Below are 24320 nucleotides of genomic sequence, written 5' to 3'. Positions count from 1 at the left end.
ATTTAGCTATTGTCAAAGTAATATTTGTTAGTTGTTTAACGCCGCACTCAGCAATATTCCTGCTGTATGACGGCGGTCTGTAAATAATCGAGTCTGGACCAGACAATCCAGTGATCGATAATATGAGCAACGATCCACGCCGTCGCCAACTATCAGCCAAGTCGCCGAGCCTGGTGACTGATGTATTAATTCGGCTCTAAGAAGCATAGGTTCTATCCCGGAATCCCCACTATATGGACTTAAAAATGTTCGGTGTGTCTCTCGCTGTATGTCCAGCTCCGTTGGTTTCACGATGGTGAATTGACATACTCACCTTGACACCCATGTAGGGAAGAACGGCTGGTAGTACATCTTCAAAAAAAACAACAAACCAACAGCAAAAGGAATAATGACAAACTGTATTTCAATCAAAACGACATTCTTGACGATATTAAAATTTGTTCACCACAAGGTATACAAATGCAAAATGACATTTGTGAGTTTGTTGATATAGCATCTGAAAAAAGTAAAATGTGTACATTAAAGACACAATGTAGAGGCTGCGAAAAATCGCAAAACAAATGCTTCCAAAAACCAAAACACTACAACGAGCATCAAACATAAATTAGTGGGGTTGGTTGGACGTAATAGCAATGGTCCTGCTATATCACGGTGGCCTGTAAAAAAACGATATGGACCAGACAAACCTGTGACGGAACGCATGCATGACGATCCTTGCCATCAACCATGTCACCGAGTCGGCCCACCCACGTCCCCTCTTACCACAAGCATGGGACCCGTGAAGATCCGGGTTAAACGAGGTCTTCAGCAACCCATGCTTGCCGTGAAAGGCGACTATGCTTGTCGTAAGAGGCGACCAACGGAATCGGGTGGTGAGGCTGGCTGACTTGATTGATGCAGGTCATCGTATCCCAATTGCTTAGATTGATGCCCATGATGTCAATCACTGGATTGTCTGATCCACACTCGATTATTTACAGACCGCCGTCATATAGCTGGAATATTGCTGAGTGCGGCGTTAAACAAACAAACCACAAGTGTGGGACACTGAGTTAGTGAGGGGGTGAGTAAACTGGGCTAACGCAGCTTTGAACAATGCTACAGTAATATCACGGTGGCAGCTTGATGTAGGAGTGCAGCTTGAAGTGATGCAGGTCTTAGACGTTTACCACCTTGGTGAAACCAACGTGTAGAGTGCTGGCAAAACTATAAACATAATCAGGGCGAGTCCGGGATTCGAAGTCGCTATCACAGGTTTCCTGGTTTCCAGGTGCTCCTAAGGGACGTAACTCGGCACAGCGGTTGCACCTTTGATGACTGGGCCACCGTGCCTATGGCGTACTGGAGGCCCAGTAGTCAGTGGATTTCTCACTGGCACTCCGATTAATCCCAAATGAGAACAAGAAAATCAATTAACAATATGTGCACATGTAATGAGTGAGTGAGTGCGAGAACAAACAATATTTCAGGTATATCAGGCCGTGTTTGTAGAAAGTTACGTTGGCTATAGACGTACACAAGGAAATACCCAAGCATGGCTGACAAATTGAGAATATAAACTGGACCCAGCGACCAGACCCTGTATAAGGGACGTAACTCTGCACCAACAAGATCACTTGGCCCCCGTGTCATAAATATGTTATATCATATTCCAAAAATATATCATAACAAATTTGTGTTTGTTTTCAGGCATACACTTGAACCCAGTAAAGATCGTCCAATCACGGAGCAGGCATACACTTTAGGCTCGTGAACATCGTCCAATCACGGAGCAGGCATACACTTTAGGCTCGTGAACATCGTCCAATCACGGAGCAGGCATACACTTTAGGCTCGTGAACATCGTCCAATCACGGAGCAGGCATACATTTGAGTCTGTCGAAGGCCGCCTTTTCCAACTGCTCCCTGTGGTTGGGGTGAGCTATCTTTATCAACTCGTAGGCTCTCTGTCGCAGGCTTTTGCCGAACAAGAAGGCGATGCCGAACTCTGTCACCACGTAATGCACGTGCGCTCGTGTCGTTACAACTCCAGCACCTACAAACGAATGAAAAACACGAACATGTATTCAATTTGGAGTGAGTGAGTGAGTGAGTTGGGTTTAACGCCGCTTTTAGTACTATTCCAGTTATATCACGGCGTGTCAGCTTTTTGTGGGAGGAAAGCCCGAAGTAATGCAGGTCTCAGACGTTTACCACTTCGGTGAAACCCATGGGCTCGGGTATGATGCTGACAAACATAGAAACATAATCGGGGCGAACCAGGATTCGAACCCACAATCATAGGTTTCTGGCGTGCCCAAGGGACGCAATTCTGCACAGCGAATCGCGGCGCCTTAGACGACTGGGCCAGCCGTGCAACGTCAACAGTATTTGGCTTTGTTACTTTGCTTTTGTTGAGGTCGTTTAGTTCCTAATACTAAATTAAAACACAACATGGCGGCAACATGACTCTATCTTGAGGTTATCGCCCCTGGGACAATGGATCCGAGTTAGTTTGGTTGATGCAGCTTTGAAGAGAATTTCAGTTCTACGAGACGACTATGCTTGTCGTGAGAGGCGACTAACGGGATCGAGTGGTCAGGTTTTTCAGACTTGGTTGATGCATGTCATCGTATCCCATCTGCCTAGATCGATGCTCATGATGTCAATCACTGGATTGTCTGGTCCAGATTCGATCATTTACAGGCCGCCGTCTTATAACCGGAACATTGCTAAGTGGGGCGTTAACCAACAAACACACACACACACACACACCTTAAATCGGACCCAGTACATTGGGCATGTGGAAATATGGTTCACAAATACATTAATTTCCATAGTGTCTGCGTTCATATCATGAACTGACGGGATGTTATTGTGCTATACTTCTATCAAACGCATATGGCAGAGTGTTTACAATTCAGACACAGACAAACTTACGTCCCTTCTGTCAAAACAGCGAGAATTTGTTTTTGAAACGCGAAATTCGTTCTAGTTTGAGATGGTAATTTAGGACATGAGATGACAAACAATACTGATTATTTGAAGGTTTGTTTGTTTGTTGTATAACGCTGCACTCAGCAATATTCCAGCTATATGACGGCGGTCTGTAAATAATCGTGTGTGGACCAAATAATCCAGTGATTGACATCATGAGCATCGATCCACACAATTGGGATACGATGACATGCATCAACCAAGCCAGCCAGCCTGACCACCCGATCCCGTTAGTCGCCTCTTACGACAAGCATAGTCGCTTTTAATGCAAGCATGGGTTGCTGAAGACCTAATCTACCCCAGATCTTCACGGGTCTATTTGAAGGTCACCATGTCGGAAATGTAGTGTAATCGTATCACGTTAGAAATATTTTAGGGAACAGTATCAAAGTCCAAAGTTCATCAACGGACTGCACTTGAAATCACGTGAAAACATTTCGTAAATTCTTGTATACTTCGACTTGGTCAAAGTCCATGTGACCAAAATCGCATAACCCTTATGTATTGACCTAAAGCTGTCAGAAAGTAAATAATACCTTAGAATCATTGAATATCGTGAGGTAGCCTGTATCAAAGTTCGCTGTCAGACAATATGCCCGCACTATCATTTCCAAGTGTCCTCAAGCTGGTTACTTCAATTATAAGGACGGTCATATTAGGACATTAGTACTTCAATTATGAAGGCGTTCATATAAGGACATTAGTACTTCAATTATGAAGACAGGTCATATTAGGATATTAATACTTCAAATATGAAGGCGGTCATATTAGGACATTAGTACTTCAATTATGAAGGCGGTCATATTAGGACATTAGTACTTCAATTACGAAGATGGTCATATTAGGATATTAGTATTTCAATTATGAAGACAGGGCATATTAGGACATTAGTACTTCAATCATGAAGGCGGTCATATTGGGACATAAGTACTTCAATTATGAAGGCGGTCATATTAGGACATTAGTACTTCAATTATGAAGGCGGTCATATCAGGACATTAATACTTTAATTATGGAGATGGTCATATTAGGACATTAGTGCTTCAATTATGAAGGCGGGCATATTAGGACATTAGTACTTCAATTAAGAAGGTGGGCATATTAGGTCATTTATACTTCAATTATGAAGACGGTCATATAAGGACATTAGTACTTTAATTATGAAGACGGTCATATTAGGACATTAGTATCGTAAAGGAAGGTTGTTGACCTGGGCTGAACGGTTATTAAGATCATATATTGAGTGAGTATAGTTTTACGCCTCCTTAAGATATATTCAAGCAATATCGAGTCCAAAGTACATCATGGGACTGCACTTAAATCACGTGAAAGCATTACGTAATTTGTTGTATACTTCGACTCGGTCAAAGTCCATATGACCAAAATCGCATAACCCTTATCCATTGACCTTAAACTGTCAGAAAGTAAATAAGACTTTAGAATCACTAATTATCGTGAGGTGTCCTGTCTCAATGTTATTGCCGAGTACGGCGTCAACAAACAAACAAACAAACAATATATCATATGTCAGCATATTATTGTTAGGAAGGCGCATAGTGATGCAGGTCTCAGACTTTTATCAGTTTGGTGAAACCCACGAGCTCGGGTATAATACTGACAAACCTAGAAACACATTCAGAGCAAAAAGGGACTCGAACCCACAATCATGTTTCCGGGAAACAAAGTGTTGCGTTTCAGCCTGCACCACCGTATGCGCTTATTTGTTTGTTTTGTTTGTTCGTTTGTTGTTTACTCAGCAATACTCCAGCTATATGACGGCGGTCTGGAAATAATCGAGTGCGCACCAGACAATCCAGTGATTGATATCTTGGGCATCGATCCACGCAATTGGGATACGATGACATGCATCAACCAAGTCAGCGAGCCTATTAAGAGACGACTAACGGGATCGGGTAGTCAGGCTCGCTGACTTGGCTGCTGCATGTTATCGTATCCCATTTGCGTGGTTCGGTGCTCATAATGTCAATCACGGGATTGTCTGGTACAGACTCGATTATTTACCAATATTGTGAATATTTCGTTTATATCTTATTGCAACGTGTTTGTATAGTTATCTATCGTGTAGTTGTCCGATTTTCGATCACGAACGTTGATATAACTTAATTTTGTTTATCTGACATACTCGTTAATCCGACATAATCATATGCAACCAACCAAGTCAGATTAACGGGACTTGACTGTATGTGGAAGAACGCGTATCCATGGAACCTCCTGGAAACGTTATACAATAGCTTATCGAGCAAGTACCTAAACAGGTATGGGATATCGTTGCCAAGATAATCGGACTGGTTTATTGCATCGATATCCATTGTATGCAGTCTAGCTGACTCTGACTTTATACAGTATTGTCTGAAGTTTGATGTCATTGGATTTGTTGAAATATGGAACAATGTAAATAAAGATGACATTTCTTCTATATTTACAAACCATACTGTTTATATTAACCAACGGGACTTTAATAACAGAGGCGGTGTTGCCGTTTGCGTTAGCCATTTTGCAAGTCAATACATCAAGAAGATCTGGTCTGACTTTACTGATTGTATTTTCGTGCTTTTGGATAAGAAACTTTTTGGTTACACATATGGTATTTTATATGGGTGTGTGTATATTCACCCTGTATATTCATCCGTCCGGAGCGATCCAAGACTGCAGAAAGGGATTGATTACTTAGAAAACTGTTTGCTCTCGTGCATCACAGATGCTGATATTGAAGACTTTGTTTTTGTGATTATGGGTGATATGAATGCTAGAACAGGCAACTTAAAGGATTATATTTTACAGGATGGCAACAAATACATTCCTTCACTGGAAGATTTGAATTATAAAACTGACAGTTTTAGCATATCTAGAAAGTGGACAGATGATCGTGTAAACTCCCATGGTTGAGATTTAATAGATTTATGCTGTTCTCTTGATATACATATGATGAATGGGAGAACAAAATCAGATCCCCGCGGGGATTTTACATGCTTTGCTGGTGGGGGTGCCAGCATGGTTGATTATTGCTTATGTTCATCTGAATTATTTAGTACTAATTATAATTTCAGTGTAGCCACAAGATGTGAGTCAGATAATTTTCCCATTGTGTTTAAGTTTGCTGTTACAGATACAGAGAATGTTATCAGTAACATGAATGGTGATAATGCAGAATCTATTTGTAGATACCGATGGTGTGCTGGTAAGGCTGAAGCGTTTTCTGAGTTACTTCGGGACTCGCTATCATCATATAGCTTTGATGATTTCATGGGTGAAATTTCTAGCGGTGTTAATTGTGCAGTTACAAAATTGACATCATTGATCATTACTTGTGCTTCTGTCAGTGATATGAAGGTAATTACAAGCTCAAACATATGTACATTTTCAGGAGCAAGATGGCATGATAGCGAATGTAAAGAGTTGAAACATGAGAAATATCGTATTCTTAATATGTTTAGAATAACTGGTGATCTGAACTATTTACAACAGTTGAGACAGTTAAGAAATGCGTATCGAAATATGTGTAGACAAAAGAAATTGATTTTTGAAGAGCGATTACTTGAGGATTTAATGTCTCATACTTGTAGTCCTAAGATCTTCTGGAACCAAGTGAAGGGACTTGTATCAAAAAACAGTAATGCAACTCAGTTTATAGCTCCATCAGAATGGGTCTCCTACTTTAAAAATATTTTGAATATAACTGATTATGATGTTGATCATGATAATCTTGCTTCCGCTGAGAGTTTTGTTTATGAACACGAGGAATCTAACTGTTTTGTCTGTAATGATGAAGAATTAAAAGATATTTTGAATTGTGAAATCACTGAACCAGAAATTTTACATGCTATTAATCATTTGAAAGATGGTAAGGCGGCTGGTCCCGATGGAGTTCTACCAGAAATGATAAAGTGTTGCAAGGGTAATCTTCTTCCTTATCAAGTTATATTATATAACGCTATATTGCATAGTGGTAATTTTCCTGAGGATTGGGCTCGAGGTTTACTTACTCCCCTTCATAAGAAAGGCAGCAAATTTGATGTTAACAATTATAGGGGTATTACACTTAGTGATGTATTGGGTAAAATATTTACTTTTATTCTTAATAAACGGCTTACTATGTTTTGTGACATTTACGATAAGATAGCAGAGTCTCAGGCAGGTTTTAGGGCTGAATACAGCACCATTGATAATATATGTGTGTTGCAAAGTCTAATACAGAAATACTTATCTAAAGCTAATGGCAGATTTTACTGTTTATTTGTTGATTTTAGAAAAGCCTTTGATTGTGTAAATAAATTGTTGTGGTATGTCATGTTAAATAAGGGTATACATGGAAAGTTATTTTATGTCATTAAAGATATGTATTTAAAAGTGAAATCGGCTGTAAAGTTATCAAATAGCACAGCAACTTGCTACTTTGAAACTTTAAGTGGTGTACGCCAAGGCTGCACCCTTAGCCCTATATTGTTCTCTTTGCTTATTGTTGAATCAGAATCAATGTTGCACTCCTCCGGCGAGAGGGGAATATTTGTGAGTCAAGAATCTCTAGACATTTTGTTGTTATTATATGCCGATGATTTGTGCATAGTTGATGATACTGTAGTTGGTGTCCAACGAAAACTTAATATCCTTAAATCGTTCTGTACTAAATGGGGTTTAGAAGTTAACCATAGTAAGACTGAAATTTTAGTTTTCAGAAATGGTGGAAAACTTAGGAGTGCTGAGAAATGGAGGTTTGGAGATGTTAATGTTAATGTGTCTACCTATTATAATGATCTAGGTTTGTTATTTTCAAATCGGCTGTGTTGGACGACTGGTATCAACTCTCTTGTTCAGAAGGCAAATAAGGCTCTGTTCGTCGTTAAGAAATTACAGCATTTTTTGAAGAACATACCCGTACATATACTTTTTAAAATATTTGACATTCAAATTAAGCCTGTATTATTATACACTTCAGAAATATGGGGCTATTCAAAAATTGCAGCAATTGAAAAATTTCAGATTAAATTCTGTAAATTTACTATTGGAATAGGAAGTCATGTTACAAATGTTGCTGCCCTTGGCGAATGTGGTAGATATGGCTTATTTATTGATTATCACAAGAGATGTATTAAATATTGGTTGAAATTGTTATCTTTACCCAGTTATAGATACCCTAAGCAATGTTATTTAATGCTGAAATCTTTAGATGAAGTTAATCGCACTACATGGGTAACTTGTGTCAAAAGACTATTATTCAGTTATGGATTTGGCCACGTGTGGATTTCGCAGGAAGTTGGTAATGAGACCCTCTTTATTAATGCATTTATTCAAAGGTTAAAAGACTGTAACCAACAGGACTGGTATTGTAAAGTTTGTGAAATACGTAAATTATCAATGTATAAGGAATATAAGTCATTGCTAACAGTTGAAAAGTATCTCTGTGAAATCACAAGCCGTCATTATAGACGTATGTTTTGTTTGTTAAGAATTTTTTGGCGAGTTGCCATTGATTGTAAATTTAGGTAGAAGATGCGGTATAGAGTACTGTAATAGGCAGTGCAGATATTGTAATTTACAGGAAATTGAAGATGAGTTTCATTTTATGCTTGTCTGCCCATGTTACAGATATGTAAGAAATAAGTATTTACCTATTTATTACTCTTCCAAGACTACCTTATTTAAATATAATACTCTATTATCTTGTAACCGCACTAGTATTGTAACTAATTCTGTTAAGTATATACTGGAAGCACTTGCAATACGAAATACTGTCACTTAATACCCTCTGTCATCTGCCTCATACTGTATTTTTCAATGAGTATTTGTACGTGGGCCTATGGCCTATATACTGAAATAAAGAATTGAATATGCAGTTTTTTTGTTGACTCAAATGATATTTTTGGCAAAAGTTAGGAAGCATGTTAATTTTTCAATGTGATTACTCACCTTCCTTGATGAGCGGAACTATCTTTGTCTCGCCCCTCTTTGTCTGTGATGGCAAGGCAATGATTGGTTTTCCCAGCCCATCTCGACAGAGGGACGCGCCTCGGATGAAGTCTACTTGACCCCCGAAACCTAGAATCGATGACGACTTGGAATGCATATTGGTGATAACTTTCTTAGGAAACAAGTACAGGGCTGATAAGTAGGCACCATCAAGCCAATATCTCAACTTATAATATCCAAAATGTGATGCAAAACTGTTGCCTCTCGATATACACCCTGTAATATATTCCAATAGTCTCTCTTTGAAACCCCTGAACATCTATTTAATACAATTTAAGAGGCATGAGGGTTTATTTCATACTCGTGGGTTCCCTTATAGAAGCCCCCGAATTTACACACAAAATATTGATTATATGTTTCTGTGGGTAAAACTTTTAACCTTCGTATCGAATGAGGTGAGGTGAGGTGAGGTGAGGTGAGGTGAGGTGAGGTGAGGGGAAATAGGGTTTAACGTCGCGTCCAAGATTATTGCACCTATATAGCAACGTGCATGCACGTGTATGTGTGTGTGTGTGGCTGCTTGTACTAGTCCGAACTGATGCCAATTTATAGTGCTAGCCCACTGGGACACCATGCCGCAGTTTAACATGAAGACCCCACTCAGACACAGTATCCTGACTCCGAGCCGACCAGTCCTTGTTTTAGTCCCTTAATGCCGAGCGTCAGACAGGGTAACAATAAGTACCATCTTTTTAACGTCTTTTGGTATGACGCGGCCGGGGATCGAACCACGAACCTTCCGCTCTCCGGGCGGACGCTCTACCACTAGGCCACGCAGGCGGACCTGTAGCCTGATGTATGAACCACTGGGCTACAGAGGCGTTGATAAAACCAAAATACTCCCCTTTGTTTAAACATGTTTTACTTAGATTAAAATGGATTGGGAAGAGGTTATCCAAGTCGGGTCTCATTCTTCAGGAGAATCCCATTTTTTAAGTACATATATCTCAAGACAGCAAAAGATATCTTACGTCCAGTTTCCGAGAAGGAAGGGTGAGTGAGTGAGTGAGTGAGTGAGTGAGTGAGTCCGTGCGTGCGTGCGTGCGTGCGTGCGTGAGAGAGTGAGTGAGGTTTTACGCCGTTCATGGCAATATTCCAGGAATATCACGGCGGGGGACACCAGATATGGGCTTCACACATTGCACCCATGTGGGGATCGAACCCGGCCCAGGCGTGACGAGCGAAGGCTTTAAACACTGGGCTATCCCATCGCCCCAAAAGTGTGTTTGAATTATCTACACATGGGTATTTATCCTACACATAAATTCTTGTTTAAAAATGCATTCACTGACCTGAGTACATTCTGGTCCCGATGGAATCGGACACGACCTGCCCAGTCAGGTCAACCTCAATCGCTGAGTTGATGGCCGTCACCTTAGGGTTCTGGGATATGATGTCTGTGCTGTTGCTGTAGGCCGCATCAACCATGACTGGAGGGAGTACAGATATGTAAAGGATCTGTATAAGGATTATTATACGAGCATGTTTGTCATACTGATATTTTTAGAAACGAGTGGCAAGAACTTTCTCTAAAACTATTTTTTTCTTAATCCTTTTGAGCTTCCCTTTAGAAGAATGCATTGATCACAACCCCTTGCCCAGAAAATCATGATTTGTGGAATGACGTCAACAACCTTTGGATATGACGTCATTCTGTGTGACGTCACTCTGACCTTACGTCACAATAAGATACGAATGACGTCAACAATGCCGATTGGATGACTGAAACAATACACTGGTGCGCGAGAAGGGATATTTGCACAAGTGGGCGTCCGATTTTTATAACCTCGTTTAGAAAAGTGGTTACCGCGCTTCTTGAGCTTTTTTCTCCCCTGTTGAACTTCATGCAAATGACGGCGATTTGTTTTATTATGTACCTATGTTACATACACGTAACTATTATGATATCAGACAGCCAATTTGAAAAAGAAATTATTATAAAACCACGCTGAACACCAGTCTTTCAAAAATCGGCGTTGGCTGTTTAAGTTCATTTTTTATTGTGTCATTTTATTATACCCAATCTGTCCATGTTGATTTTCACGACGACGAGAACCCTATCAGCAACGTTGTACTCACCAACCGACGGGTTGTTGTCGAGGAAGTCGTACAGCTTCTTTGTGCCGATGGTGAAGCTTGAGAGGATCCTTCCAGGCTGGATGATCTTCTTGGTGTTGGAGACAGCACCGGTCTCCACCAAGTCCACGACGCCATCGCTGAACATCTCCGTGTGAATGCCAAGGTCACGGTGCGATCCCAGCTTGTCCAGCACCGCATTGGGTATTGAGCCGATTCCTAGGTTAAGAGTGGATGAGTAAGATCGGTTTTCGACCCTCTTCGCACAGTTCCAACCACATAAGGGCATCAAGAATCAAACCTGGTTGAAGAGCAAACGCTTTCACCACCAGGCAACCCAACCGCCCGTTGTTAAGAAATCGCACACTTGAAACTGTTTGTGACCGGAATTTGTGTCACAATTTACATACACGTTTTGTCTATTGTTTCAGCTTTCCGGCGGTCACCAAGGCGACCGTTTAATAAATTGGGGTTTCGACACTATTCAACATTTATGTGAAGCAAGAAAAATAGGAAATGTTTCTCTGGTATGGGCGCGTCACGTAATAACTTCGATGTCATGTACAGTAAAGTACGGTTATAACGAACTCAAAGGGACTACTAATTTTAGTTCGTTATAACCGTAGTTCGTTATAAGCATATATACAGCATAACTACAGCAACTAGTCGGGACCAAAAAGTAAGTTCGTTATATCCGTAAGTTCGTTATAAGCGTGTTCGTTATAACCGTAGTTTACTGTATTTGATACGGGTATCATTGTCGTGGTTTGGACCTTAAGTTTCCGTGACTTTTTAGCGCAAAACGTTTCGATAACGATTTTACATATTTAGTCAAATCCAATTTTCAAGTGTATTCATTCTTTTGCCTTGCATTTGTTTCGGAAGAACTTTGCAAATCACGAACCGAGTATGTTCCTCTACGCCGATTTAGCAGCATTGCAATTTATATATTAGGGCGTGGAACACTAACATCAAAATGCTTCAGAGACTGCACACACGCCGGGAAACGAACCCATACCTTCTGCATGAGGAAACCCCGACCGCGATCCGCACTGTTATGTCATTCCATAGTAACAGACTATCTTCCCTGTATTTTTGTGATATCGTGTCCCGATTACTTTAACAAAGCCTTGCTGTTGACAGTTAATGGGAGATAACCCCCCATACTGTGTGCACATTATCTCAAACAACATGAAGTGTAGTAAAATCTCCCTCTTTTGTTAATGTTGTCTGGCTTGTGAGAGCGATGCGATGGGATGCGAGATCCAACGAGTCATCTGTTAGGAGGACTGAGCACTACATTAATGTTAAGAAAACCCAAGTTCAACTTACTGTCATATACTGACCAATAGAATTTGTCAAGTCTACTGATTACCTGGAAAAATGTGAGGTAAAAGGTAAATCGTATGGTGTTCATCCTTATAAAAAACAGTATTTTTTATTTGTATCATGTTTTAAAGGACATTGTTTACAGGTCAGGCGTTAAAACTATTCACATATGATATAAATTAAAGTAAACAAGAGTCACCATTAGATGACATCTCCCCCCATTCTGATGCAACTCGGGTATGGAGTTTGGCAACTTATACCCCGCTTTTGGTTCATTGCCATAAGGCACCTTCAGTTCAGTGAAGAAAAATAATGCTGTATTTTTCAACATCCTTAATCATCAAAAGACACCAGCTCACCACTAGTCTGATCTGTGCAGCCAATGTCATCCAGGAATATTAAACGGTTGTTGAATTCTGCTCCGGAAACGAGCTATACCCTTGTCGTCATGAAATTTTATCAAAAATACAAAATAATCAAATTTAAAAGGCACCAGTTCACCACTAGACTGATCTGTATAGCAACCTTCAACAAGAATGAAATATTCAACGGTTTAGAAGTTTTGCTCCAGAAATGGACATGCTGATCGCTATATACCCCATTTTTCGAAACGGGGTATAAAAAACCGACATCTTTTCACACTCAAACGAGTATTTAAAGTAAGTTTATTAAGAATTTAGAACGTCAGTAACTTTCATTTTTTCAGTTATTTCAATTATAACAAATGTTTAATAGATCAAATATATTCATAAACCAAAATGCTTTGGAATTTATGCCTTACTTGTAACATAATTTTGTTGATTATACAAAGACCTTCAGGTCTGCCTGAACAGTTTGGACCCGTCACTGAAGCCGTATTCCATAAACATGAAGAGAACAAAATCACTATTGGTAGACGATAGAATCCATTGGCCACTAAAGGTTATGACATATTTCATTGTCTAACATTTTGGGCCCGTTGCTTAAAGTTCAACCCGGTAAACAAAGTGAGTGAGCGAGTGAGTGAGTGAGTTGGGTTTAACGCCGCTTTTAACAGTATTCCAGTTATATCACGGCGTGTCAGCTTAATGTGGGAGGAATGCCTGAAGTAATGCAGGTCTCAGACGTTTACCACTTCGGTGAAACCCACGAGCACGGGTATGGTGCTGACAAACCTAGAAACATAATTGGGGCGAACCGGGATTCGAACCCTCAATCATAGGTTTCTGGCGTGCCCAAGAGACGCATTTCTGCAAAGGGAATTGCGGCTCCTTAGATGACTGGGCCACCCGTGCCACCCCGACCACCCTCAGGCTCGCTGACCTGGTTGATGTATGTCATCGTATCCCAATGGCGTGGATCGATGCTCATGATGTCAATCACTTGGTTGTCTGGTCCAGACTCGATTATTTACAGACCGCCGTCATATAGCTGGAATATTGCTGAGTTCGGCGTTAAACAACAAACAAACAAACAATCAAAGATAGATAGATGCTCATGATGTCAATCACTGGCTTGTGTGGTTCAGTCTCGTCTATTTACAGACCGCCGTCATATATCTGGAATATTGCTGAGTGCCGCGTTTAACAAAACAACAGTCACTCGACCTACCCATCTGAAGGGTTGCTCCGTCCTGGACGAGATTCTCAGCAATAAGTTTGCCAATCTGTTCTTCCTGGGGCGACGCTGTGCTCTTCTGAAGCTCTGGCAGGGGTCTGTCCTCCGCGACCATGGCGTCAAAGTGACACTGGTGTATGAGGCCGTCTCCGAATGTCCGCGGCATTTGCTTGTTCACCAGGCCTAGAAGTTAATCAATAGATCATCCATACATGATCTGGTCCCGTTTTACCATTTTCCCCAAAGAAAGGATCCCTTTTGGCAGAATTCTTTAAATAAAATTATGGAACCTCACATCTTACTTTTCGGATAAGATCGTAGGAATAGAAATGGTAAACAATATTATGAAATGCCTAGTCTGTCACGTAATCCCCATAACCACCAAGTAGAAACAAATAATATGATATTGTCCTGGAAAGTGAAGCTTTACTTTTACTTCAGTGGCTATATGGTTGGACCTTACCCCGTGGTTCAACCACTGCTCTTGAACTCAATTACTTACAATGCAACCGTGATATATACGCAGGTTACGTAAAGTGGGGAAGCCACGTTAGAGATTATTGCACTTTTACAGCGACGTGCATGCTCTTTTGTTGTATAGTTGCATGTACTCGGTTTAATGGAGCTGAGATACCATGCCACAAGTAAACATGATTATCCCACTGATATCCCATGCCATAGTTTAAAATTAATACCCTACTGAGATACCATGCCACAAGTAAACATGATTATCCCACTGATATCCCATGCCATAGTTTAACATGAATACCCTACTGAGATACCATGCCACAAGTAAACATGGTTATCCCACTGATATACCATGCCATAGTTTAACATGAATACCCTTCTGAGATACCATGCCATAGTTTGACATGAATACCAAACTGAAATACCATGCCACAGTTTAACCCCACTGAGATACCATGCCACAGTTTAACATGAATACCCTACTGTGATACCATGCCACAAGTAAACATGATTATCCCACTGATATACCATGCCATAGTTTAACATGAATACCCTTCTGAGATACCATGCCATAGTTTAACATGAATACCAAACTGAAATACCATGCCACAGTTTAACCCAACTGAGACACCATGCCACAGTTTAACCCCACTGAGATACCATGCCACAGTGTAACCCCTCTGAGATACCATGCCACAGTTTAACCCCACTGAGATACCATGCCAAAGTTTAACCCCACTGAGATACCATGCCACAGTTTAACCCCAGTGAGATACCATGCCACAGATTAACCCCAGTGAGATACCATGCCACAGTTTAACCCCAGTGAGATACCATGCCACAGTTTAACCCTACTGAGATACCATGCCACAGTTTAACCCCACTGAGATACCATGCCACAGTTTTACCCCACGGAGATACCATGCCACAGTTTAACCCCACTGAGATACCATGCCACAGTTTAACCCCACTGAGATACCATGCCACAGTTTAACCCCACTGAGATACCATGCCACAGTTTAACCCCACTGAGATACCATGCCACAGTTTAACCCCACTGAGACTCTGTATGCGAACTCTGAACCGGGCTGTCCTTGTATAATGCCGAACGCCAGACATAGTAACAAGTTCAACCTTGCATCGACTTTCAAGTATGACATGGACTGGACCTTCCACTCTACGGCAGACGCTCTATCCACAACACCAAAATTATCTATAATCATAACACACCGCTAAATATAGCGTAAAACAACATTCACTCGCCCATCTATCCGGGTCTTTGTCTAACCTAGTGATTACAGGGTGCACGGGTGGCCCAGTCATCTAAGGCGCCGCGATTCGCTGTGCAGAGTTGCGTCCCTTGGGCACGCCAGAAACCTATGATTGTGGGTTCGAATCCCGGTTCGCCCCAATAATGTTTCTAGGTTTGTCAGCACCATACCCGTGCTCGTGGGTTTCACCGAATTGTAAACGTCTGAGACCTGCATCACTTCGGGCTTTCCACCCACATTAAGCTGACACGCCGTGATATAACTGGAATAATGTTAAAAGCGGCGTTAAACCCAACTCACTTACTCACTCACTCACTCACTAGTGATTACAGCCATCTTGCGCTGAGGGTTCAGTTACCCGTATGCCACACAACAGGAAAAGTGTGACGGTCATTCTAGTAGTGCCGACCTTGGTAGGGCATAAATATGACGCTAAAAGCGGCGTAAAACAATACCCACTCATTTCTATCGTTGAGCTCACCTATAATGTATTTGGCATTTTGCATTGCACCTCGGGCACAGTCCACGCTGACTCCCAGAGAGCAGTAGCCATGTTTGTCGGGCGGACTCACGGAGACAAGAGCCACGTCGATGTGAATCAGTCGACGATGGAAAAGAAGCGGGATCTCCGAGAGAAAGATCGGGATGACGTCAGCATCTCCGGAATTTATTGCCTTTCGTACGTTAGCGCCAATGAAGAACGAGTTGGATCGGAAATGGTCTGAAAAAAATAAATTCATTTTACTGTTTTACTGTTGTTTGGATGTATTTTTATGTGCAGTAAACTTCATTGCATGAGATTGATATAGACGCTGAAAGGAATATAGATTATAGGTGATAAGTGTTTCCTTATCATATATATCATGTATTAGCAATAGAAATTGTATTCAGCGATCCTATGGTGACCATGCTACCGTATCGTTTATATCCTATCTTAGGAATAAAATTGCGATCCTATGGGGACCATGTTACCGTATCGTATATATCCTATATTAAGAACAGAAATTGTATTCAACGATCATATGGTGACCATGTTACGGTATCGTATATATCCAATATTAAGAACAGAAATTGTATTCAACGATCATATGGTGACCATGTTACCGTATCGTATATATCCTATATAAGAACAGAAATTGTATTCAGCGATCATATGGTGACCATGTTACCGTATCGTATATATCCTATATAAGAACAGAAATTGTATTCAGCGATCATATGGTGACCATGTTACCGTATCGTATATATCCTATATAAGAACAGAAACTGTATTCAGCGATCATATGGTGACCATGTTACCGTATCGTCTACGTCCTTTATTAGCAATAGAAATTGTAAACTGCGAGGACAATAATCTCTATGTCAAATAACGTTTGTCTTAAAATTATCAACCACGGTCAAGAAATCACACCACTCACTGAAATACCGTTAGAATAGAGTATAAATACAACACAACACCACTACTGTGAACCGCTTCATTTATCATTTAACAAAAACCAAAACACCGGGAAACTCCCAGCTAAACCTATTGGGAATATCAGGTTAAAGTTTATTGAGCAAGTGATATGGCATCAATATATGGAGCATAAAAGTAGTTCCTTCCAAGTGACCTTATTTGCATCTTTATCTGATTGTGATGCCAAGTTTATCGCATCGATAACACTGTCCGTCATATATAAATGTACCGTTACAACGAGGCGAGGTATAGGTCAGACCACGAGGACCCAGTGTCTAATCGTTGAAATGGTTAATTAACCACGAGGCGCGCAGCATTTCAACGATTAGACACTGGGGTCCTCGTGGTCTGACATACTTATACCATGTCCAACATTCATAACACCTAAAATGATTAAAAACATTGTTTTGTTAAAGGTATTTTGAAAGATAATCAGGAACTCGATGCTCAACTGTTAGGCGGCCCTGCTGGAAGCACGTGAAATATGTTCCCCGAGCCTTTCGCACGTGAACCTCGCATTTTGCCGATTTGGGTTATGAAACGCATGTCCCGGGGCAAGAATACCATTCGTTTTGGACCAACTGGAGCACTTTTATCAATCACCTAGATATTACTTGCCCATGCTGATGGGCCTATTATGAGCAAACATAGCCCTGATCAAGATAATAGTAATTTATTTTCTGTCTGTTCGTTTCGTTGAACGAAGAGTTACCAAATGACTAGTCTGTCTTACAGACCCTGATACATTTATATCAACTACAGCCCATGCAAGTCTATAATGTTTGGCAAGTCTAGATTACTGCAGTATCAGGAAATGAAGAGAATCACTGGGCTCCCTTTTTATTAGATTTTTATTTTCTGTATGATATGTTCATTTCAGAGACTATATGTTAGTCTACCAAATCACAAGTACTGTACAAATACTAGAGTGCATAGAGTAACATACTTCATAAAAAATGCATAAAACGTATTTCGCAGTTCACAAACGGAAAAACAATTAGTACTGATGTTAGTAAATATTCAGTTGTTAATTTCATACAATTTCTCCCATGTCGCCGTGGCTGAAGTCTACATTCGTTAACCTCCTGTGCGGACTTCGCTGGTTCTAATCCCGCTGGCGACAAACGATTTTCATGAAATTGTTCTATCATCAAGATAAAGTATACGGGAAAAAGGAAGTTCCGACGTTGCCAAGTGGTGTTATAGTTAGTTGGACGACGGTCAGAGACAAAGGAGCCATGGTTTAAATTTATTGATTGTTTATCATCTTACCTTGGCTCTGAAAACATATGCTTTTGTAAAAAAAAATTTGCATTTCGCCTAATGACCCTAATATTTTAAAACACATGTATCTGCAAACCAAGTCTTTAAAGATACAAGTCGTGATTCGTAAATGAGGTTTGTGTCGTGTGTGTATTTAGATAACTGCAGTATGTGGGTGTGATGGCATACACAAGCTGACACTGAGACACTTACAGGTGTTTAAAGAGGAAAATGTGAAGAGGGGCCAAAAATAGGAAATACTGCCAAAATATGGCCCTCGGAACATGTAATAGCTTCAGGGGCGGCCTGGTAGTGGTTAAAGCGTTCGCTCGTCACGCCGAAGATCCAGGTTCGATTCCCGACATGGGTACAATGTGTGAAGCCCATTTCTGGGGCCCCCGCCGTGATATTGCTGGATTATTGCTAAAAGTGGTGTAAAACTAAACTCATGTTATAACACTGTTGAGCGGGAATTAAATTCCATTGCTACATGTATATGTCACGTGTTACTCTAAATCTGTCAGCCTTTGGATATGACTCGATGGCGTCCTCTAAGTGTGGGTATACGAAGTGATGTTAATTTGTACAAAATATGTACATTACAGCAAGAACAGTCGAAAGGTTGGTCCACCCCCCCCCCCCCCCCCCCCCAGTGCCCTCACAGTGTTTTACCTACCAGTTACGACTTATGAGTAGTGACACAGTGACACAGAAACACAGTGACACTAAGTATTGACACGATAAAGAAAACCTCGCTGTATGTCAAGCAGCGACATATTGAGCGCCCAACGTTTACGTTTAATCGGAAATGATCAATTAGGACGATAGCGCACATCGTTCATATTTATATATACAGTAAAGTACGGTTATAACGAACTCAAAGGGACTACTAATTTTAGTTCGTTATAACCGTAGTTCGTTTTAAGCATATATATAGTATAACAACAGCAAATAGTCAGGACCAAAAAAGTAAGTTCGTTATATCCGTCAGTCAGTTCGTTATAAGCGTGTTCGTTATAACCGTAGTTTACTGTATTTTTATCGTCGCAGTCATTAATAGGTTATCTGGTCGTGTGCTTACCTTTATATTCGGGCTGAGCATACGTGGCCGGGCCTTCAGAGTGGAGATGCAGTACCTCCACATTCCTCAGCCCCGCTTTCTTCCCGTACACGGCCATAGCGTCAGCCAGGGTGATGGGGGTGGCCGCCCCGGCGTGGAGGAACACCTTGTGCCCTGAGATAACGGAACCAAGGCACAGGAATTAATTGCTTGTTCTTCAGAGCATCTTTCTCTTGTTTCCCCATATAAATGTCAGGTGAAAAGGTGTAAGTCCTATTTCTCATTCATCGAAAAAACCTTCGAATCAGGCGTTTTTATTTTTGTTACTTTTTGGTGATTTGCATATTAATCAAATATTTATAAAATGTGGTTGGTCACTAACAAAGCTAATAATTGTTGCATACTTTGGCTGACGAATTTGAGAATATTCGTGGTAAGTATCGTAGCACGAATTATGTAATTAAAAATGTATACATTAAAATGACCAGGGATATTTAACTGAAATCGTGAAAGGATCCGTCTTGCGTGACGCCATGACTGACGCAAAGTCACGCACGACGACGGTAGTTATCTGTATTTCTTACAAATTCTCTTGGTTACATTGGAAAACAAAAAAACAATAAACAACAGATTGTTTCTGATTACTTACATGACCTTTTTAACTCGGCATCATGAGGGTTCTTTGATCTTATCTAGTTTGACTTGATAATCCTCAGATGGCGGAAACCTTTTTAGGTTTAGGTGTGGGGTCACATTATTTATGAATGGTAAGCAGTACGTCGGATGACGTCACTCATGACCGTTGTGTTATGTATTAATGCGCTACTGCGATTATGCGAACAGACAAAATGCATTGATTCGATGATCAAAAGGTGCGATCTTAGGGTGTGTAATAAACAGATTATTGCACTCGTGCCTGTCAGATACCATTTATCTTACAACTCGTTGTTTCAAAGCGTATCTAACTAGCTTTCGCTCGTTAGATACATTTTAAAACAACTCGTAAGATAAGTGATATCTAAAAAACACTCGTGTAGTAATCTCTATTTCAGTTGGAACTATATTGTCTACTGTCACTGTCTGACTGACACATCACTTACCCTCTGACGTTACAAATATTAATGCGTACATTCCAGGAAAACATGCAATGTTTATGTAATGATTGTGAGAAACAGAAAGAGATTTTTGAGCATAGAACTGGCGAATGACATATGATACAGAGGTTACCACGCTTGTGTGTTTGGGGATGGTAAATATCCTGTATTAGAAGCAAACACTATGTACTGAGCTCGCTAAGGCTCGCTAAATACAATGTTTATTCCGAATACAGGATTTATACCATCCCAAAACACACTCGTGTGATAACCGCTATGTAATGTATACGAAACAAGGTTCCAGGAAAAATGTTTGCTTGTTTGTTTGTTTGCTTGTTTGTTGTTTAACGCCTCACTCAGCAATATCCCTGCTATATCACGACAACCTGTGCATAAAGCGAGTCTCGACCAAACAATCCAGTGATTGATATTGTGCGCAACGACCCGCGCCATGGTACGATGAAACACTATCAAGGAGTCATTAGGCCTGACCACTCGATCCACATTAAGTCACCTCGTACAAACAGCACAGGTTCATGGGAACCAGTTCTAATCAGTAATCTCTAGATGCCATCAAGGCGACTGTACTTGTCGTAAGAGACTAACGGGATCGGCGGTCAGGCACGTCGACTTGGTTGATGCATGGTATCTTATCCCAACTGCGTACATCGATGCTCATAATGTCAATCACTGGATTGTCTAATCCAGACTCGATTATTTACAGACCGCCGTCACATAGCTGGAATATTGCCGAGTGCGGCGTTAAACAAACAAACAAGCAAACAAACAAAACAAATCATGTCATGACTATGCATCAATACAAAGGTTATGTTGGTGGCACGTGTTGAAGACAATAAATATAGCCGAACAGACGGTATGAATATGTTATTGTGCAAGCACGAGTAAAGGCACGGCCTGGTGAGTGTAGAGATTTTATCTTTCAAGGCAGATCAGGCGTCAAACCGTGTGTCTGTGCCCTGAGAATAGACACAATTAGAGACCGTCTAGGACATAACTTAGTTACTTATGAGCGGTATTAGAGGTAAATGGATGTCCTACATATGTACATAGCATCCACCCGTCCATACAATCATGTATATGTTCAGTATACATATATTTCAACAAAATGTTCTGTAAATGATCAGAAGGCTTCATATGTGAGCTCCCGTTTTCTAATGGTAGAGCGTCCGCCCGGAGAGCGGAAGGTCCGGGGTTCGATCCCCGACCGCGTCACACCAAAAGACGTTAAAAGATGGTACTTGTTGTAACCCTGCCTGGCGCTCGGCATTAAGGGGCTAAAACAAGGACTGGTCGGCTCGGAGTCAGTACACTTTGTCTGAGTGGGGTATTCATGTTAAACTGCGGCATGGTATCTCAGTATCTAGTACAAGCAGCCAAACACGCACACACACATACACGTGCATGCACGTCGCTATATAAGTGTAATAATTTTGAACGCGACGTTAAACCCCATTTCACCTCACCCCATATGTGAGCAGCGGAACGCCTTGGGTATTAGTGGGTTGTGCGGAATTTAGATTTACTCCCAATTTAAGAAAACGTTTTTAAGAACTATTTGAACATTATTTCTGACTTTATTTCTGTTGAATAGGTTCTGCACCCTGCCTCTAATCTTCCAGACTGATGACAAATACAACCGATGTCTATTGGAGGGAACACTGTACTTAACTGGACATGCATTTATCAGTCATGTTGGATATCGTCGGTGTCGCGTGTGCTGTTAGTTGATATTTATAGTTTTGAGAGAGTTTGAATCTAACTGAAGACAAAGATAGCAAGAGGCAAAACATATTTAAATTGACAGAGTCTATATACTGATAGTCTCTGAAAATGAGAATAAAAAAGGTCAGATAATTCGCTTATCGGAAAACAGTTGACGGTATATATATATATAAAAACAGCCCCTGAATATAGTAATATTCAACGTGTACCACCACTGACCCTGCCACTGCGGACGAGCGGTGAAGGCAATCGTTAAAATGAAATAGTCAGGCTGGGACTGCAGCAAGTCATTCCACAATGGGTCAGCACAATAACGAGTACCTTTAATGCTATAGCGAGGTGGTCTTGTCAATCGTTAGTATTCGTTACGGAAATGTATTCCAGGATTCTGAGTATATATGGCGTCTTATCACATCTCAAAGAGGGAAGTAATCATTTATCTGTAAGGATGGGTCAGCGCAATAACATTGTACCTCCTCATGTTATAGCGAGGTGATCATGTCAACCGGTAGAAATAAAATATTCCGAGGAAAATGCATATTACGTTGTAACCTGCAATATGAAACTATCACGTCGGTCTGTTCTTTTTAGTGTAATAAAGATGACATACAAAAGACCTTGTCTGACCCTGGCAAGGGCAAGGCCGTACCTGTTGATTCAGTTTCGTCAGCGCAATCACGACAGGGACCCTTCCGTGTTATAGCGGGGAGGTAATGTCAATCGTTATGATTATATATTTAGTTTGACTGAATGAAGTTCGGAAATATTACAATAACACAACGACAGCTTCAAATCAGCGACCTACTCTGTCATGACACAGCACACTCAAACAGGTCACCAGGGCAGCTGGTCACAGATGAGAGAGTTTTCCAGAACAGTATATCTTAGAATTTATGTTGTTGGGGTATTAGGTACGGAAACGTAGCCATGTACCCAAGCAAAATATATACATATACAAAATATGTATGACGTACACATCGTTAATTTACACAATTCACGAAACTGATTTCAGTATGACTGCCAGGTAAACTCGCGTGCATGCACTTTGTGCCCGATGTTCGCCTAGTCCCTAGCCTTGCTCCAAGGCTCTACTGAAAGAAATGTCCATGGATGTGTAGTAAATCTATCCTCCTAGGCAAGTCTAGATATGTGGACAGTACAAGGACTCCAGTCTCTTACAGGGCCAACTTGATCATATTATTTACATAATCTAGAAATTATGGTTTAAACTAATTATTATTTACTTGTGCAAGTCTACCTGGTCCCCATACACTCCCGACTACAGCGCTGTAAATATTGCCATTGTAAGGACATTTCAGTAATACCCGCGCCAGTAACGATCCACATTATCAATCTGTCTATATATATGCTCTACTCAGTATGACTGTACTAATCACCACACTGTACTTATTTGTGCTGTTTCCCATCGTAAGGATGAGGAAGAGGCGGGATCGTCTGTTACCGGTAAATATCCTGAATGAAAACCACAACACAGCTCTTACCAGATTTGATAACTGACACGGCCTCCTCCGCGCTCATCCATTTCGGCTGTCGTTCTGGATAAGGATGAAATGGTTCGGAAGAATATAGATAATATGTCCTTGATATCCAGCCATTTATATTTCGGACACTGCTCGTCAACAGAGCGCGAACGGAGCGGCTTGTCAGCGCCATACCGGCTAACCATCAAGCGTAGCAGACGATAATATATTTAGTGCGAGCGCACCGGAAATGCAGACTGTATGACCTAAATGTGAGGTGTACTTTAGGTGTGCCGTTATTCATATATTAATGGTCATTAGGAATCCTATTGCTCTGGCTTTGCGTGAACAATGAAACATGCATGATATCTTGTGTTTCATGTGTATAAAGTAATCAAATATTATCGATTGGCGCAAGGGAGGTAATCGTGTATAATCTTGGGCTCGCGTGTTATTGTGACAGCGGCATGCAACGGACATCGACAGTGGTTGTAAACAACTTGTTGATCAATTCGCAGTGGC

General features: G+C 40.9%; 1 protein-coding gene across 1 annotated transcript; it reads right to left on the bottom strand.

Moving 5' to 3' along the window:
- Positions 1-802: 802 nt before the first annotated feature.
- On the bottom strand, positions 803-24002 carry LOC139471244 (succinyl-CoA:acetate/propanoyl-CoA:succinate CoA transferase-like). Its single transcript, XM_071253541.1, has 8 exons — positions 23820-24002; positions 19502-19654; positions 16183-16422; positions 13957-14145; positions 11041-11256; positions 10254-10391; positions 8902-9030; positions 803-2035 (listed from the first exon to the last, which is right to left on the bottom strand). The coding sequence occupies exons 1-8, from the start codon at positions 23989-23991 to the stop codon at positions 1851-1853; spliced, it is 1422 nt and encodes a 473-aa protein (XP_071109642.1). The 5' UTR covers positions 23992-24002; the 3' UTR covers positions 803-1850.
- Positions 24003-24320: the final 318 nt, after the last annotated feature.

This window comes from Haliotis cracherodii, unplaced genomic scaffold (genome assembly GCF_022045235.1).
Source record: "Haliotis cracherodii isolate W230 unplaced genomic scaffold, xgHalCrac1.p SCAF_22, whole genome shotgun sequence".
Classification (NCBI taxonomy): Eukaryota; Metazoa; Mollusca; class Gastropoda; order Lepetellida; family Haliotidae; genus Haliotis; species Haliotis cracherodii.
The sequence above is the reverse complement of the archived record's forward strand: the minus strand, read 5'-3'. Positions and strand labels throughout refer to the sequence as shown.

Coding starts and splice junctions, on each gene's coding strand:
- LOC139471244 (XM_071253541.1), bottom strand. CDS start 23,991: ATGGCGCTGACAAGCCGCTCCGTTCGCGCTCTGTTGACGAGCAGTGTC. Junction 16,423..19,501: donor TGCTCAGCCCGAATATAAAG/GTAAGCACACGA, acceptor TATTTTTTTCAG/ACCATTTCCGATCCAACTCG. Junction 2,036..8,901: donor AGTTCCGCTCATCAAGGAAG/GTGAGTAATCAC, acceptor ATTCGTTTGTAG/GTGCTGGAGTTGTAACGACA.